Here is a 15,676-nt window from a genome sequence, read left to right as displayed (position 1 = left end):
GTTTTATCAGAAATATTTTTTGTATATGTTTAGAAAAAAATGATTATATTATTAATATAGATAAAAAGTTTTTTTACAAATAATAACTGTATTCTATATAAAAAAAAAAATAATAATAATAATAAATTAAAAGTCGAGTCGTATTACTGTATTATGACTGATTTATGTTCTACACAACTTGAAGCACATGTCGTGGGCTGGCTATTCGAATATACCTATTTATTTTCTATATTATAACAGAATATATTGAGATGCCTCAATGTATAATAATAAATACAAACTTCTTATAGAAAAAATGAATAAAATATGAATCAGTAATACGAAAACACACACACACACACACACACACACACACACACATACACACACTTGATAATTACCGCAGATTATAAATACCTAATACCCATTTATAATAATTATGCCTCACGAACTCCAGTATTAAATTGTTAAAAATTTAATGGTTAATGGTTCAAGATAACAATATTTATTTAATAATATGACCTTCAGTCCTCTATCTTCTTATTATTATGGTATTATACTATATTGAATATTTGAATGCAATACTTTCATTAAGTATAGATTAAAAGTTAGTAATTTTAAAATTCAATAATACTCTACGCTACACAATATTATATATTATTATTGTTAAATTGCTGAATTGCAATATTTGTATTGAATATTCAATGTGATATACTGATATCGCATTAAATAACTGTTGTCTATCTGGCTATAATATTTAATATATAATTAATAGTAATTATATGCACAACTATTTGTGAATACATGAGATAAAACAATGCTAAAAAATAGTTATTAATATTTGTTTCATCATCTAAGTGATTTTTCAACACGTTTTGTTACTTATTAGACGTCATGGCTAGACCTAGTTGAATAATTATTCGCTATAAAAATACTTTTTTGTAAATAAAAGAATTTCAAAAATTTCCATTTTCCTATTTTACGGGATAATATCATAAATCTTAAAGATTTACTATAACAATAGTCTTGCTATAGGGAATACCTAGTCGGATGTCTTTTTTATAATTGATATTCATAATATTTATTATTTTATAAATCGTAGGTATAAAATCATGCATAGATAATCATAATTTAATCTTAAATTACTTATTGGGGTATAACTAATATAGGTAGCTTCTTTATAATTAATTTTATTTATAATTCATATATTAACATTTATTTTAATAATCTAAAACAAACGACAACGTATAATATTATTAACGTATTATTCATAAGCACTTTAACGTTAATTATATATAGCCTTGATTATTAGTTATTATATTTTAATTTTCAATACGTAATACACATTTTAAATAAAATTTCCATTACATATTATTATGTTCAGCACTCAATAATATTATCAATAATTTATTAATAAAATTGGCTTAGTCAACATTATAAATTATTAAAATAAATGTTGAGAATAATATTATATTGTTATATAAAAGAACAGATGAAAGTATACATTTTTTAAAGTTGTATTGCATGTCATAATATGCATTACTAGAATGGCACTTAAAAGAAAAAAAAGATTTTTTAATCGTATACCTACTTACAAAATATACGAAGTAATTGAGTGGAATAATGCGACAGTGTCAAGGCATATTGTCACCTGTTCGAATCCGGCCACGGTCGGTCGGCCTGTCTCTCTCGGTCAGTCAACTGACAGTGCATAGAAAAGAGAGACCACCATCCTCAGTAGGTAACGGGAAACCAATGAACAGTAATAACAAATTCTCAAGTACACAGCAGTCCAAACTGGTACAAATATAAAATGAATAGAGTATCTATACACAGTTGATAAAATCAAATTAAAGATATTACATAAACTAAAATAATGAAATAAAAAGTTGGTACTAACCGAAAAGGTAATAGTCGTAAAGCTTATATTAAAAACGTAGACTGGACTGTCATCACACATCAACATAAGTTTTATTGCCTGTATACCTATGTAGCCATGTAACTTGTAATTATATAAAAATAGGATAACAATTTTAAAGTTAATATATACAAATATTATTGAAAAACAGCTTTACCAGTATTTTATACATTTTAGATTCTGAGTTGAGTGATGAATGTATTATTAATTTTACAATGACGTGTTTTTTTATATTTATTTATTTATTTATTTATTAAACATAATACGGGACAGGCCTAATTTGAATGTACATTCACAAAGAGAAAGGTTTTGTCATTTTTTATATGCACGAACAGTATTCGAATAAATGTTTTATTGAATCTAGTTTGAAAATAAAAAAGGTTAAAATTAAAAATTTTAATTATTGTTTTAATAATCGGGGAAAACATACAAAGAGTTAAAAATTTTACGCAAAACCAGTTTTTGACAAAATGTATTTTATAATTTTGTTTTAACTCGAAAACAAATAACCCAGATAATTGATATTTTTATTAAATGTTTTCATGATTTTTTTTCCTTACGTGATATTTTGACTCTTGTTGAGTTATTTTTATAGATTTTCAATTTTCAATTTATTATATACCTAAATTTAATTATTTTTCAAGCTGCAAAAAATCTTAAAAATTTTATATAAGATTTCACATAAGCTGTTCTTTTACTCATGCATTTGTTAAGTTATCGTATCTTAGTGCACTTTAATAGATGAAAAAAATTTGTGACAACTAACCTCGTAGTTGACGTAATAAAGTAATTAATTACAACTATAGGCAATAGGCTAGAAAAATAAATCTTTATTTACAATTTTAGATTTTGTGATGAGTGAAACAATAATGTGTTTTTTTTGTAGATGAGTATTCTATAATATAATAATAAAACTCTACAGTAACAAAATTGTTTAATAAACGTTTAGTTTGAATTTTTAAAAAATCACGAAAATTAGCAAATTATATATGTTGCAATTAAAAATTCATAAAAATTGTTTATTAATAACTGAGATTTGAAAATTTAGTACTAGGTATTTTATTGTTTTTCCAACCTATTTATGAAAAAAAAAATGGACCGAAAAGTCAAATTAATTTTTTATGAGCATTTCAAGTTTAAATGTTTACGATTTTTGATATTTTATTGTACTTAAATAATAATATAATAATCATAATTATAGATAGATAGTAGATACTTTTAATTTTCGCCAAATTTGTTTATTATAATTTTCATTATAATAAATTTATCGTAGTATCGTTAATTTAAAATTTATTTATAATAATTATGTCAAAAAAATATAGGGATAGAATCATTTTTTATATATTATAATGATGTATCAGTGAATTTAAATTTAACACATCCTGTAATAGTAACCTACCTACTCGGCATAGAATGTAGAGCAGAGCGGTACCCACTAATTTACCTCTTAGATATTATGTGAAATAATCCTTATATTGAATCACGGGATTTACTAGTAATTAATTTTTAAATAATTTACTTCGTACATATTTCAAAGCATATTTTAAATAAGCAATTTTTAATTATGTGGTCTCGACCACATCTGAGGTCGTAATAAATTTAAATTGGGTCGCATACATCGTTTTTGTTATAATTTGTTTATTTAACTTTTTGATAAACTGTTATGGTTGTGAGTTTACATTGTTTACAAATAGTTTTTAATTTACCTACCAATATTAAAGTTACTTTATTCAAGTAATATTAAATGTGGTATTTTTGATGAAAATCATTTTGTACACCTTAAATGTGTTATAAATGTTGGTTAGCAAAAGTTCAAAGTTTTCAACAATATTTTGAGGATTAAATTGTGATTAGTTATACATTTTGTTTATGATATTAATAATTAATATTTTAATTATAAATCGTATATCTTGACGAAGTACCTCCAATGGGAGGTCTCTTCACACCGTTATTCCTGTTATATTATTATTATTTTATATAAATTAAGCTTATTTTTCACACTTGTAACAGATTGCTAAATAAAGAATTAAGTTAAAAAAAAAAAAAAAATTATAAATAATTATTGATATTCTTGGCAAAATTTAATTATTTATTTGCAATATTTTTATAATTTGAATTTTTTGAATCAGGAATAATTAAGTAAAGCTATATTTTGATGAAATTTTTTTAAATACAATTTTGGAAATATTTGTATAGATAAATCTATCAATTTTTATTTGTGAATCATCTAAATCTACATTAAAAAAAAAAAAAATGTTAAAAATATGAATAGGTAATAATTATATTATTATTAAAAATAATTATTTAATTATTGTTATTATTTTAGTTTTATTTTTATCACTCATATATACTATATTATATAATGCATTTCTAAGAAACATTAATGGCATTCTTTTGATGTATATAATATGTATTATGTGATACAACTACGCTATATTCAGTCATCAATCAAAATATTAATCATTTCCAATATTCAATAATAGGTTTATAGTTGTTAACAGCTATATTATTGGTTATTGCTTATTTTGATTTGGCAGCGTGATATGATATTATTTAGGAATTTTATAAAAAACACAATTGCATTTTAAGTATTCGTTAAGTATATAAACATTGGTGACTGACCACTGAGCTTGTCCTGTTTTATTTATTTATTAATTATTTGAATAAACGTTATTATAATTACAACAAACTCGCACGATTTAGTCTCCTAATTAATAATAACAAATTGGCAGATTTATTTTTGTAATTAAAAACACTGTTATAATATTTGTTTATTTGTAAATTAAAATAATTAAATATAAAATTATATTAATGATATTAATGATATAATATGATAAATATGATTTTATTATATTATATTTTTATTATGTTAATTATAAAATTTTTATCTTATGGTTTGAATATTTAAAATTGTTTTGAGCATAATATGCCGATTGTTTTTTTTTATACACTTGGTATAAAGTTTTGAATTTGGTGGTAGGTGGAAAAAAAAAAGAAAAATTAATATATCCTGGAAAAAACCTACGGAAATAAAAGTCCATGTAAGCGCCATATAATTGTTCGCGGACTTTGAATATTTCCAAATTATTGTGGGTTTACCAATATGCTTTGAAACTTACATACAACCATTATAACATTATTGTTAACAACCTTTATTTGATTTAATAATCTCTATAGAAAAAAAAAAAACAAATTTTTAATTTAAGATTTACTGTAGCGTAGGATAATATTTACGTATTACCTCTAAAACCAAGTGTACTCATAGGCGCCCACAGAAATTTTTTTAAGAGGGGTCAATGTTAGGATTTGTTATATAATAAATAGTAATTTATCTGTAAACATTCAATTTAAAACATATTTTTGAAAAGCCAGGGGGGCAAATGCTCCAGATTACCCCCCCCCCTTTCGGGTGCCTATGAGTGTACTTATAATTAAAATTAAATTTATTTATTAATTTTTATTAGAGTATTCAATTAATTAGGTTTCTTTGAAAGGAGTCCTCTCCTACTTCAACTTATGTACATATTAACCCTGTATTGTCACGTCCAATTTAAATAATTTTTTCAAATTATCAATCATAATATGTATATATATATAATCTATTATATATTATTATAATCTTTGCTACCTTACTTATAACTACCTAGCCAATATTTTTTAATAGTTATAAAAATCAAAATTTTAAAAGACTACTCAATTTAATAGGACTTCAATAATATATTAACTATCTCTAAAAAAAATCGTTTTGTTTCGCGGTTCCTTGCCTTGTTCATTTCCGAGACTATACATATTATGGCGTTATCATTATTTATTGATTGTTGGTTCGTTATTTAAATAGATAACAATAAATTATAACGCAATTCTAAATTTTTTCGTTCGAACAAGTTCAGCTTCTGTCTAGACATATAGTAATAACAATAATTATTAAATAAATTGTGTAAAAAGCTCTTTGAATATCCAGTCAAAAATAGTAAACATAGGTACTACTATAACAGTTTATGTGTGACACTACTGATTAATAAATATATCTATAATAATTTTTTACCAGAAACCATCGCTATTTTGGGAAATCGAAGAATTTTTACTTTTGTGTTAAAAAACACACCAATGTAAATAAATACAATCATTAGGTAGGTACTCCGTTAAGGGTTTAAAATTGAAAAATTTCAAATGTCTAGATATAAATAAATGAAAAAGAGTCAAAATATTTTGATAACTGTATTATGTAGATAAGATAGGTAATTTCTGATTTAATTTAACATAGGAAAATTAATGATCTATCATAAGTTTTAACAACAATACGGATTTGTATAGGTACACTAAAAAATAAAAATCATTAAAATATATAACAAATAGGTATGTGAAAAAAATTATACTTAAAAATTAAAAATTGTATTAGGTAGTAGGTACAAAAAAAAAGTCGGCAAGTGGGTACCGCTCTGCTGTACATTAGGGAGTGGGGTGGACCTCGGACTAGGGTGGGTTAAATTTGAATGCAATGATAGGTATCATTGTATACGAAAAACGATTCTGAACGGAGATGATTTGTCAGTTTAAAATATTTAACGTTAGATATAAATACAAACAATTTTATGAATTTTGAACTACAAAATTAATTTGCAGCAAATATTCATGATTTTTACGAATTTTTGTCAAAATTTGAACTTCAAATGCTAATAAAAAAAAATTGTGCCTATGTATTCTTATAATTTTTTAATCACTATAAGAATAACATATGAGGAACTTTGTATAAAATTTTCAAATATTTTGATTGGGCCAAAAAACTTTATCGACAATTCAAAAAAAAAATTTCAGAAAAATTGAAAATTTCAGTTGTCTATAAATAGCTCAAAAAATCTCAAAATATTTTGTAATACAAGCAAGTATGGTAACTTTCTGTTCAAGTTTAGTAGATTAAGCGGCGTATTGTAATTGGTAGCTAGACTAGGAATACGAGGCAATTAAAGTTTTTTAATACCTACAATATTTGATATGGAGGACTTCTTAGATGTCATGTCCTACATTCATATTTTACTTATTGAATTAATTTATTCAAAAATGAGTATTATTTTTTATTTTATTTCATGTCGTTTTTTAAATTTGTATTATTCTGTAGTACAGGTTAAGTTTATAATATTTATAGAATAAGAATACAGAAATGTTCATATGTGTCGAATAGTGAGACAAACTGCAATTTTCAGTGGCCGATGCAGGGGGGGTTTGGGGGTTCAAACCTCCTCCAAAATGAATGGATGATTAATTTCAAACGCAGCTATTCTCACTTATGAACCTTCAAAGAATTCTAATTTTTTCAAACCTCCCCCAAAATTTTTTCCTGCATCCGTCCCTGGCAGTTTTAATAAAACGATAGGTATAGAAATCTATAAAAGAGACATAGGTAGGTATGGTTATTTTAATTAACAAATTATTAATACATGTTGGATCTATTTGCGTGTTTGATATAGTCAATATATAAATGTATATATTTAAATTTATTGTACTAGACTAGAAGTCTAGAAACAATAATTATATTATTATTCTTATTATTCGACTTTTGAGTGTACTGATTAAAAAGTCGATCTATAAATACTAAGTACAATATATAATATTGTATATTACATGGCTACTTAGTAATTCATAATATATTATTTCATAATTTTTTAAAAATGGTTCATTTTTATTTATGAAGTATAAATAATAATACCATTAATATTTTAATACAGCTCTAGCCTCCAGGCGCTATTAAAATTATTTTATAATCGAATTAATCGATAGCATAAAATTAAAACGTACAATCGGAGTTACCTACCATCGATAGTATTGCGCAGCGTTATCACTATTTTTCTCGCTGTTATGCAGCAAAACTTTTGCTGTGTAGTGTGTACAAGTGTACAACACTCGATGTACACCGGCACGGTATCGTGTACTGTGCAGTGTACATAAGTGCATAATAAATGTTTTTAAGAATAATGCCCGGTGCATATGTAGTGTTTAAAATGATGTTCGGTAAATATAACAAACATTATTATACCGTTTACTGGCACGCCGCGAAATTTCAAGAACTTTACTCGGATAATCGTTCTATAGACGAGATATGATTCTTGTTCGTATGATATCTAAATGTGGCAAACGTATTGGAGTTCATAGTCTCAAGCCGGCAAATCAAACAAGTTGAGAAAAAAATAAACACACGTTGCGAAGAAAGAGATGATCGGCATAAACAATGTTGTAACGTCTACGCTCATTAGACGCGCGTTTGCGTGGAAGGGATAGAGTGTGAGACGAAATCAGGATGAGAATTATTTTGTCAACGATCGATCCGCGAACGCGGCATAGTAATAATAATAATAATAATATGAACGGTGCGGACCGTTTCGCATCGGCAGGGCGTTGCGCAGCAGCATCGTCGAAATCGGCAGCCCGGTCACATGGTCGTCGATAGTCTGCGATAACGGAATGAAAAGCAGCAGCAGCAGCAGTAGTAGTAGTAGTAGAACAATAATGATGGTAGGGCTGCTGATGCGTTTTCGTAATATTAGTTCAAACCCGATCCGTTCCTTCGATCAGTCTTGCGTTTGATCGGCCGGCTCGTGGTCCGCTCTGGTTGAGACGTCTTCTCGCTGCCGCTGTCTTCATTGCTGTTGGTGCTGCCGCTGTTTACGAAGTATTTACATTTTTTAATATCTCTATTTCCCCCCAAATTGTTACGTACCGGTAAACGGCTTCGGAGATTTTTTTTTCATACGAAAAAAATTCGAACTTAACGATTGTAATATTGGATCTCACACGAGCATAATCATTAATTTTATTTTTATTTTTCTCATGATGACAGGTCACAGGTACCCACGGTCTTACCCCTATTAATCAAAAACGTTTTAAATGGTAACGGCCCACGGTTCTGCCTTTCGTGTATTCGAGTAAATGGTACGTACGAGCACACCGTTGCACTGCCGTTCACGTCTGACCACACGATTTCTTTGACGGCTTGTCTTCGATTTTTTTGAAAAGAAAAAAATACATTTAATCTCCCCACGAGGCCATGGCTAACAAAATGCGGTCCAAGAACCCTCCGGAGAAGAAGACGCCGTCGGCTCCGGTGATTAACAAGCGACCCCCGGACGGTGGTTGGGGCTGGTTTGTCGTGTTCGGATCGTTCATGATACACGTCGTCAGTGAGTGCTTTTTAATTATATTACTTATAATTTTTATAAATAAGTACTTTTAGCGAATTATAATGATAATAATAATAATAATGGATCATTTTACCGACAGAAATAAATTCGTAAAAAAAAAAAAAAACGCGCGATTATACGAGTATTATAATATGTTTACGTTTTATATTCTATTTTAGACTCTCCCAATTCTCATTAATTTTATACCCGCGATGCCTTTTGGCACAAAGCCATTGCGCCGATCACATTTTTTTTTTATTATTATTATTTTAATATCCTACATTCATTTTAATGTGTACTTGATGCATAATATATTTTTGTTCAATCTTAGAGTAAAACCATCAGCTTTTGTACAATAGTTTGGTATACCCGGAGGTATACCTTATGTTTGTTTTCAATGTTTTAAAAGCACTAGTTCACACATTTTTCAACAAAGATTTACAATACGATTAGCCATTCTTTATTTTGTCAGTTTTGAGAATTTAAAAATGTGTTTGAAAATTATTAAATTATAACAATTTTTTTTTTAAATGTATGCATTTTGAATTATAAACTATGCATTCAGTTACTGAAAAAAAAATATATATTAAAGGTAAAAATTGTTTTTACTACAATTTAAAATATTATGCCAAAGCCTAATTTTTAAACATGAATGTTATTGATGAAAACCGTTATGTGTTTATCTACTTGGTCTGTTTCCAATTCATAAACCTACTATTGAGTTTTAATTTATTTTATTGTTATTGGTTGAGAAATGAGATTTCAATGATTTTTAAGATTTGTATATATCAGCAATTTAAGTTACTTTCCTATGTATTAGTGAATAGATTTAGTTAAAAGCAATTTAAATAAACACTTAAGAATGCATTAATTTTTTTTAAATATTGATAAATCTTATTTTTAATTAGTCGGTCCATTACCTAATTGTGTCATTATTAAAAAAAAAATTTCAGCTAATATTATTGATATTAGTTTAAATTTATTGAATGCTAATAATAATCTGAGCATAATATCTATGAATAGTTAGATTACTATTAGATCATTTCAAAAATTAAATAAGTTTAAAAAACTTGTCTTTTACTTAAATGAATGTTTTTGAAAATAAATAACTATAAAATTCTATTGCATCATATTCATTATGTATGTCTTAGTATTGAGTATTATGTGTAATTATAATAAAAATTAAAGTAACTGTGAAATTAGCATATTATGTATTATATACCTATTTACATGAAAATCATACTATGCTTATGAAATATTAAAAAAATATTCTGCTTAAACGCCTTAAACATGTGTTTTTGAAAATTAATGAAAATATAAATTTTTATTTACACTTGTCATATAAAGTTATTGTCATTGTTCAAACTATTATTCGTGCGATTAATAATTCTGTTGTGAATTTAGTGCAATGCCTTACAGCTTTCATTACAATATTTATGTTGATAACTGCAATTGTATGGCATAAAGTGTATTACGTACTTAGTGTAGTGTTTATTTTCTATTTATGAAACTTACTTATAATTTTTTTATATATTTAAAAAACAAAAGAAAATGGGTCAATATAGAATTTACCAACTGGATATATTAAATTTTGTTATAATATTTTATTGTTTTAAAATAATTTAAATATTTTATCTAATAGTTTGAGTTTATCTAGCTAATTTCCACTAACAAGTACATTGTAGGTCAATTTTTATCACAAAATTAACTTTTTACGAATTAAAATAATAATTATTAATAAATATAAATATGATAATATTTGTCTTTGAATACGTTCTGATTTATTTAAAAACATATTTATTAGATTTATTAAATAGAAATGCTTGGTTATTGTGTAATGACAGTTTCTGAGATTAAATTTAAGTATGATAATATTAGACCTCATAGGTCGTATCATTAAATTCTAATCACAAACGTCTTGACAGTTATGTAGAATAGATAAAAAACCAACGCTAAAAAAAATCTATAAATGTGTATGTATTTATGTATACATATTTGCATAATATCTGAATAATAATAACCAATAATGGCAAGTAATGATTGATTAATATTAGGTATATGAATTAAATTAATTAATATTTATTTACATGAGTTAAGTTATAAGTTAATTGATGCATAGATATTGTGCAAGCACCAATTATTTAAATAACCTATAAGCCATAAAATAATTTCTCTTATAAATTTACCAATAATTATTTATTATTATTATTATTATAAACAATTATTTGTTGATACCAGTAGTTTGATTAATAATTCTTATAATTTATAATTTATAAGACATTTTAAAATATTTTAAGTTGGGAAAAAGTTAAGAAAGAGAGTTAAGTATTTTTTGAGATATTTTTAGAACCAAATAATGTGCTCAAAAATTTGTTTATGATATATTGTATGTTTATAATTTATAAATTATAATATTTTAGTTTTTAATTTTTCATGTTCTTATATTATTTTAACTAATAACATTTATATTGTAATTTAATATAAAGTTTTATGCATTTTTTTTTATTTGTTATGTTATTCAATAATAAATTAACGTATATAGTTTTACACATATTTTGTATATTTTAGCTACTTAAATAAAATTTTAATTGCATGACTTCATTAACTAAGTAACAATTATAGAAAAAGTAAGTACTAGGTGCTAGATTTTCATTAAAATTCATATTAATTGACTCATAAAATGCTTGATGTACAAATTCTGCTGTATTTTTTTTTTTTTTAATTTGAATCTTAGTTCTAACTTTTTAAAATTTCAAGTTTTGTTTTTTGTTATAACATTTAAAGTGTATAGTTAGTTATATTTATTGAACATAACTCAAATAAATAAGCAACAGCTGTTGTGCAAAGCCCAAACAATTTTAAAGATCGAGTAATATCAAAATTCTCTTTGTAAAATTTATTATCTATAAATTACTTTTATTAGTAGAATTAATAGTTATTATTAAATGAGCTGAATAGTTCCCATAAAATACTCAAATGAAAGGTTTACGACAGTTGACAAACTCATTAGTCATATTCATTATTGGCTTTTTTAAATTCTTCATTAAATATACTATTTTTTTCTTAATTATCATAATACCATTATTTCATACTACAGGGTCTGGCAAAAATAAAAAATATTTTGAAATAAATATAGCAAAGAAGGGTGCAGGGTAGACTAATATTTGTGGAATGGATGGAATGCACTATATGATGCTGTTTCAGTGCCTCTATTCTATCGACACAGGCACAGACTGGTAAAAAAGGGCAAGGGATGCTATATAATTTAAAGGGCAAATAACAAAAATTATTATTCTTACATACAATTATTCTTCTTTATGATTATTATTAATATTTTATAAATAATAGATCTACCCATAACTTTATTAGAGTATTGTAACTTTTGCCTTCAAAATTCTTATTCATTTTAAGTATAGAGTAATCAAGGCACATTTATACCGATATTGGGGGCAAATATATTTTAGGGCAAGGGATGCTGTAGCAACGCAGACAGTCCGAGCCTGTATGGACAGTTGCACATTGTGTTCTACCCAGTTTCCCAAGGTGCATAATTTCATTGCAAAAAATCATTCTGAGGTATGTCTTCCTGTGATAACTTCTTGCAGGGAGAAATAAAAGTAAAAACTTTTACTGAAATTCATTCTCTCAAAGAACTTTCACAAGCAATAATAAAATAAATTAACTTGTGGATTTGGAGTGATTGCAAAAGGACAGCTACAGGTTATAGATTAGCCACAGCTTTCAAAAGGCCACCATTTAGATAACATTAATTTTCACTCTTAATTAAAGCATTTATGCTTTTATGGCATCATGTCAATCTTTAGAAAAATTGAAGTTCAATTTTTTTTAAAACAGTGATTTATTGATTTTTGAAAATCATTATACCTCCTCTCTTCCAGACTTTATTTATAAAAATGGTAATTTTAAATTTTTAAATTGACTACTTATACAAATGCCATATTATTTCAATTGTGATAAGACTGATAAAAAATGATTATTAATTAACCCAGAATAGATTAATTGCATCTAATCAATTATTTTTATTATTTTTTTTAGATATATTTAAAATAAACTATTCATAGCTATAATTTTTGTATAGTAAATTTGAATTTTGTAATTTTTTTTGTTATCTTATACAAATTAATTAATATAGTTATTATTTTATAAACTATGTTACTTTTAGTGATTAAAACATAAATTATAGTTATATATTTTGATTGATTTAAGTGTTTAAATGTTTTGACAGCCCAATTCATTTCTAACGATTTATATTTTTTTTATTATTTATTTATATTTTAATCGAGTTAATTCATTTGAAATTTTTTTCATACTATACCACTATTCCACTTCAAATAATTTATTTATCTAAATATAACAGTCATTAAAAGAAAAATTAAAAAAGATATAGCACAATTCGGAAAAATTAAAAAAGATATAGCACCTATCTCATTCATGACATAAAATTAATTGTGTAATACTTCAGAATTTTACTTATTTAGATTATACTTAATGTTCTTTATGTATACTTCATGATTTTATAAATAAAAAATTTAAGGCAGGTAATAGATATATACTTGATAGTTAATATAGGTAAAATCTTATGAAATTTATTTACTACTGATTCTATGTAAGATAAAGTACTTGGCAGAGTTGCAGTATCTATATTTCAGTATAATATACTGTAGCATGTTAAAATATAAATAATTAATTACATATTTTTAAAGTATTCTTTTTGCAGATTGCTAATAAATCAAATTAATATTAATATTTAAATATTTTATCTTAAGTGGTACTTGAACTTATAGTTGCAATTTTTTTTCTGATACCTACGTAAAAGTTGATGAAAACAATTTTAAATTGACATTAACATTAATTCTTATTATATTAATATCTATTAAGAAACTAGTCTTAATAATCAACATTCAAATTGGTGGATTTTAATACTTCTAATTATAGAGGTACATTTATTATATTTAATAAAATGCCCTAGGTATTTCTTAATAATACAATACATGAATATTAAATATCTACTACTGTGTAGAACTGTAGATATATAAATTTTGCTGTTAAAAATTATATTATTTTGTCTTGATAAAACATATATAAAAGAAATATTATTAAGTATCAAATACTTTTTGATTTCGTCCAATTTATAATTTATACAGTCGCATAAATTGGTACATCATTATGAACTATTATATTAATAATACATTATTTTATTCCTACCAAAAATATTTGCCTGATTGAAACTACAATACAAGCTTCTTCTGTTCTAGATCCTATACATTTCATAATAGACTTTTAATATTAATATTGTTATCCACTAGAATATGCTAGGTACATGAAATATTAAATATTTTTACTATTTCTAAAAAGGTTAGAAAGTAAATATATTTCTGCTCTCTGCAGAATCTAAAAATACTTATAAATTTAATATATTTTTAAAATATTAATGTTATTGTATGCTAGGTACTAATAAGTAATAACTAATAACTAATAATTAATAAGCAAGGTTTGGTGCTTAAATTACCTAAAATCATCCAAGTAAGCGCTTAAAAAAGTAATTTTAAAACTACATTACCATCACTAAAATAATAAGTACTTAAAAAATCACAAAATGAAAAAAAAGGCAACCACTTCAAATGTCTAAAAATTAAAAAACAAGATCTAAAAAAAATCTTTCAAAAACTTTCATGTTTTTTCTATTTTATAAAATATTAAGAGCTGTTCTTACAATGATATTTTAAGGACGGTTATAAGTATTTATATTCTTAACCTGTAGTAGTGTCGTTACTCGTACAGGGTAAATAATTACCCAACTTATTTTTATTTATAATTTAATGAGTGTTATCATCAAAATAAATATTCATACATTTCTATAGCCTTAAGTAATATATTAATAGATAAAATTTAACTGGTTCTTGGATTTGGCATCATTGTTTTGGAAATAATTTACCCCGTGCGAGTAATTCATTCTTAGTTTTTTGTCCATAATAGTTTTTGATAATTTTTTAATATATAATTTTATTTTATGATAATGGTATAATTATTAAATTTTCATAATACTCTGCTATATTTTATATAAAGGCAAAAAATAAGCTAATGCTTTAAGACCAGAATTCTGCTAATAAGGAATAGTAATAAATAATAAGTAATAATTAATATTCTTCAGACAATTGCAAGTAATTACCTATTTTTATGAAGTAAATTATTTTTTTTTTTTCATTAGAAAATACTCTGGAAAATGCTTGATATTCTATTTTGTAAATAACAATAATTCTTGTTTAACAAAAAATTATAGAATTTTAAAGTAAATATTGCTTATTAATATTTTATTCCTTGTGACCATTTATAGTATGATATAAAAAAACTAACTTTTCAATAAAAAAAAAAAAACAGCTAAGCATTTTTCTGATATTTTTTTTTATAGTACAAAAGTGATTTCAGAAGTTATTATCTTGTTTACTGTAATATTGTGATAAATGATAATATTATATATATATATATATATATATAAACAATATAATATCATTAAATTATATCTAAAACCATTTTTAGTAACAAAAAAATAATAATAATGATAAAATAAATTACATTTTATGTTTTA

The 15,676-nt window shown here is 24.6% G+C and overlaps 1 protein-coding gene across 1 annotated transcript in view; it reads left to right on the top strand.

Moving 5' to 3' along the window:
* Positions 1-7,783: 7,783 nt before the first annotated feature.
* LOC114122255 (uncharacterized) overlaps positions 7,784-15,676 on the top strand; it is a 51,746-nt gene continuing 43,853 nt past the window's right edge. Inside the window, exons 1-2 of the mRNA XM_050205735.1 lie at positions 7,784-8,561; positions 8,730-9,069. Coding sequence (XP_050061692.1) covers positions 8,937-9,069 — 133 coding nt within the window. The 5' untranslated portion in view covers positions 7,784-8,561; positions 8,730-8,936. The remainder of the gene's footprint in view (positions 8,562-8,729; positions 9,070-15,676) is intronic.

The sequence above is a fragment of the Aphis gossypii genome, chromosome X, assembly GCF_020184175.1.
Source record: "Aphis gossypii isolate Hap1 chromosome X, ASM2018417v2, whole genome shotgun sequence".
In the NCBI taxonomy this organism is placed as follows: Eukaryota; Metazoa; Arthropoda; class Insecta; order Hemiptera; family Aphididae; genus Aphis; species Aphis gossypii.
The sequence above is the reverse complement of the archived record's forward strand: the minus strand, read 5'-3'. Positions and strand labels throughout refer to the sequence as shown.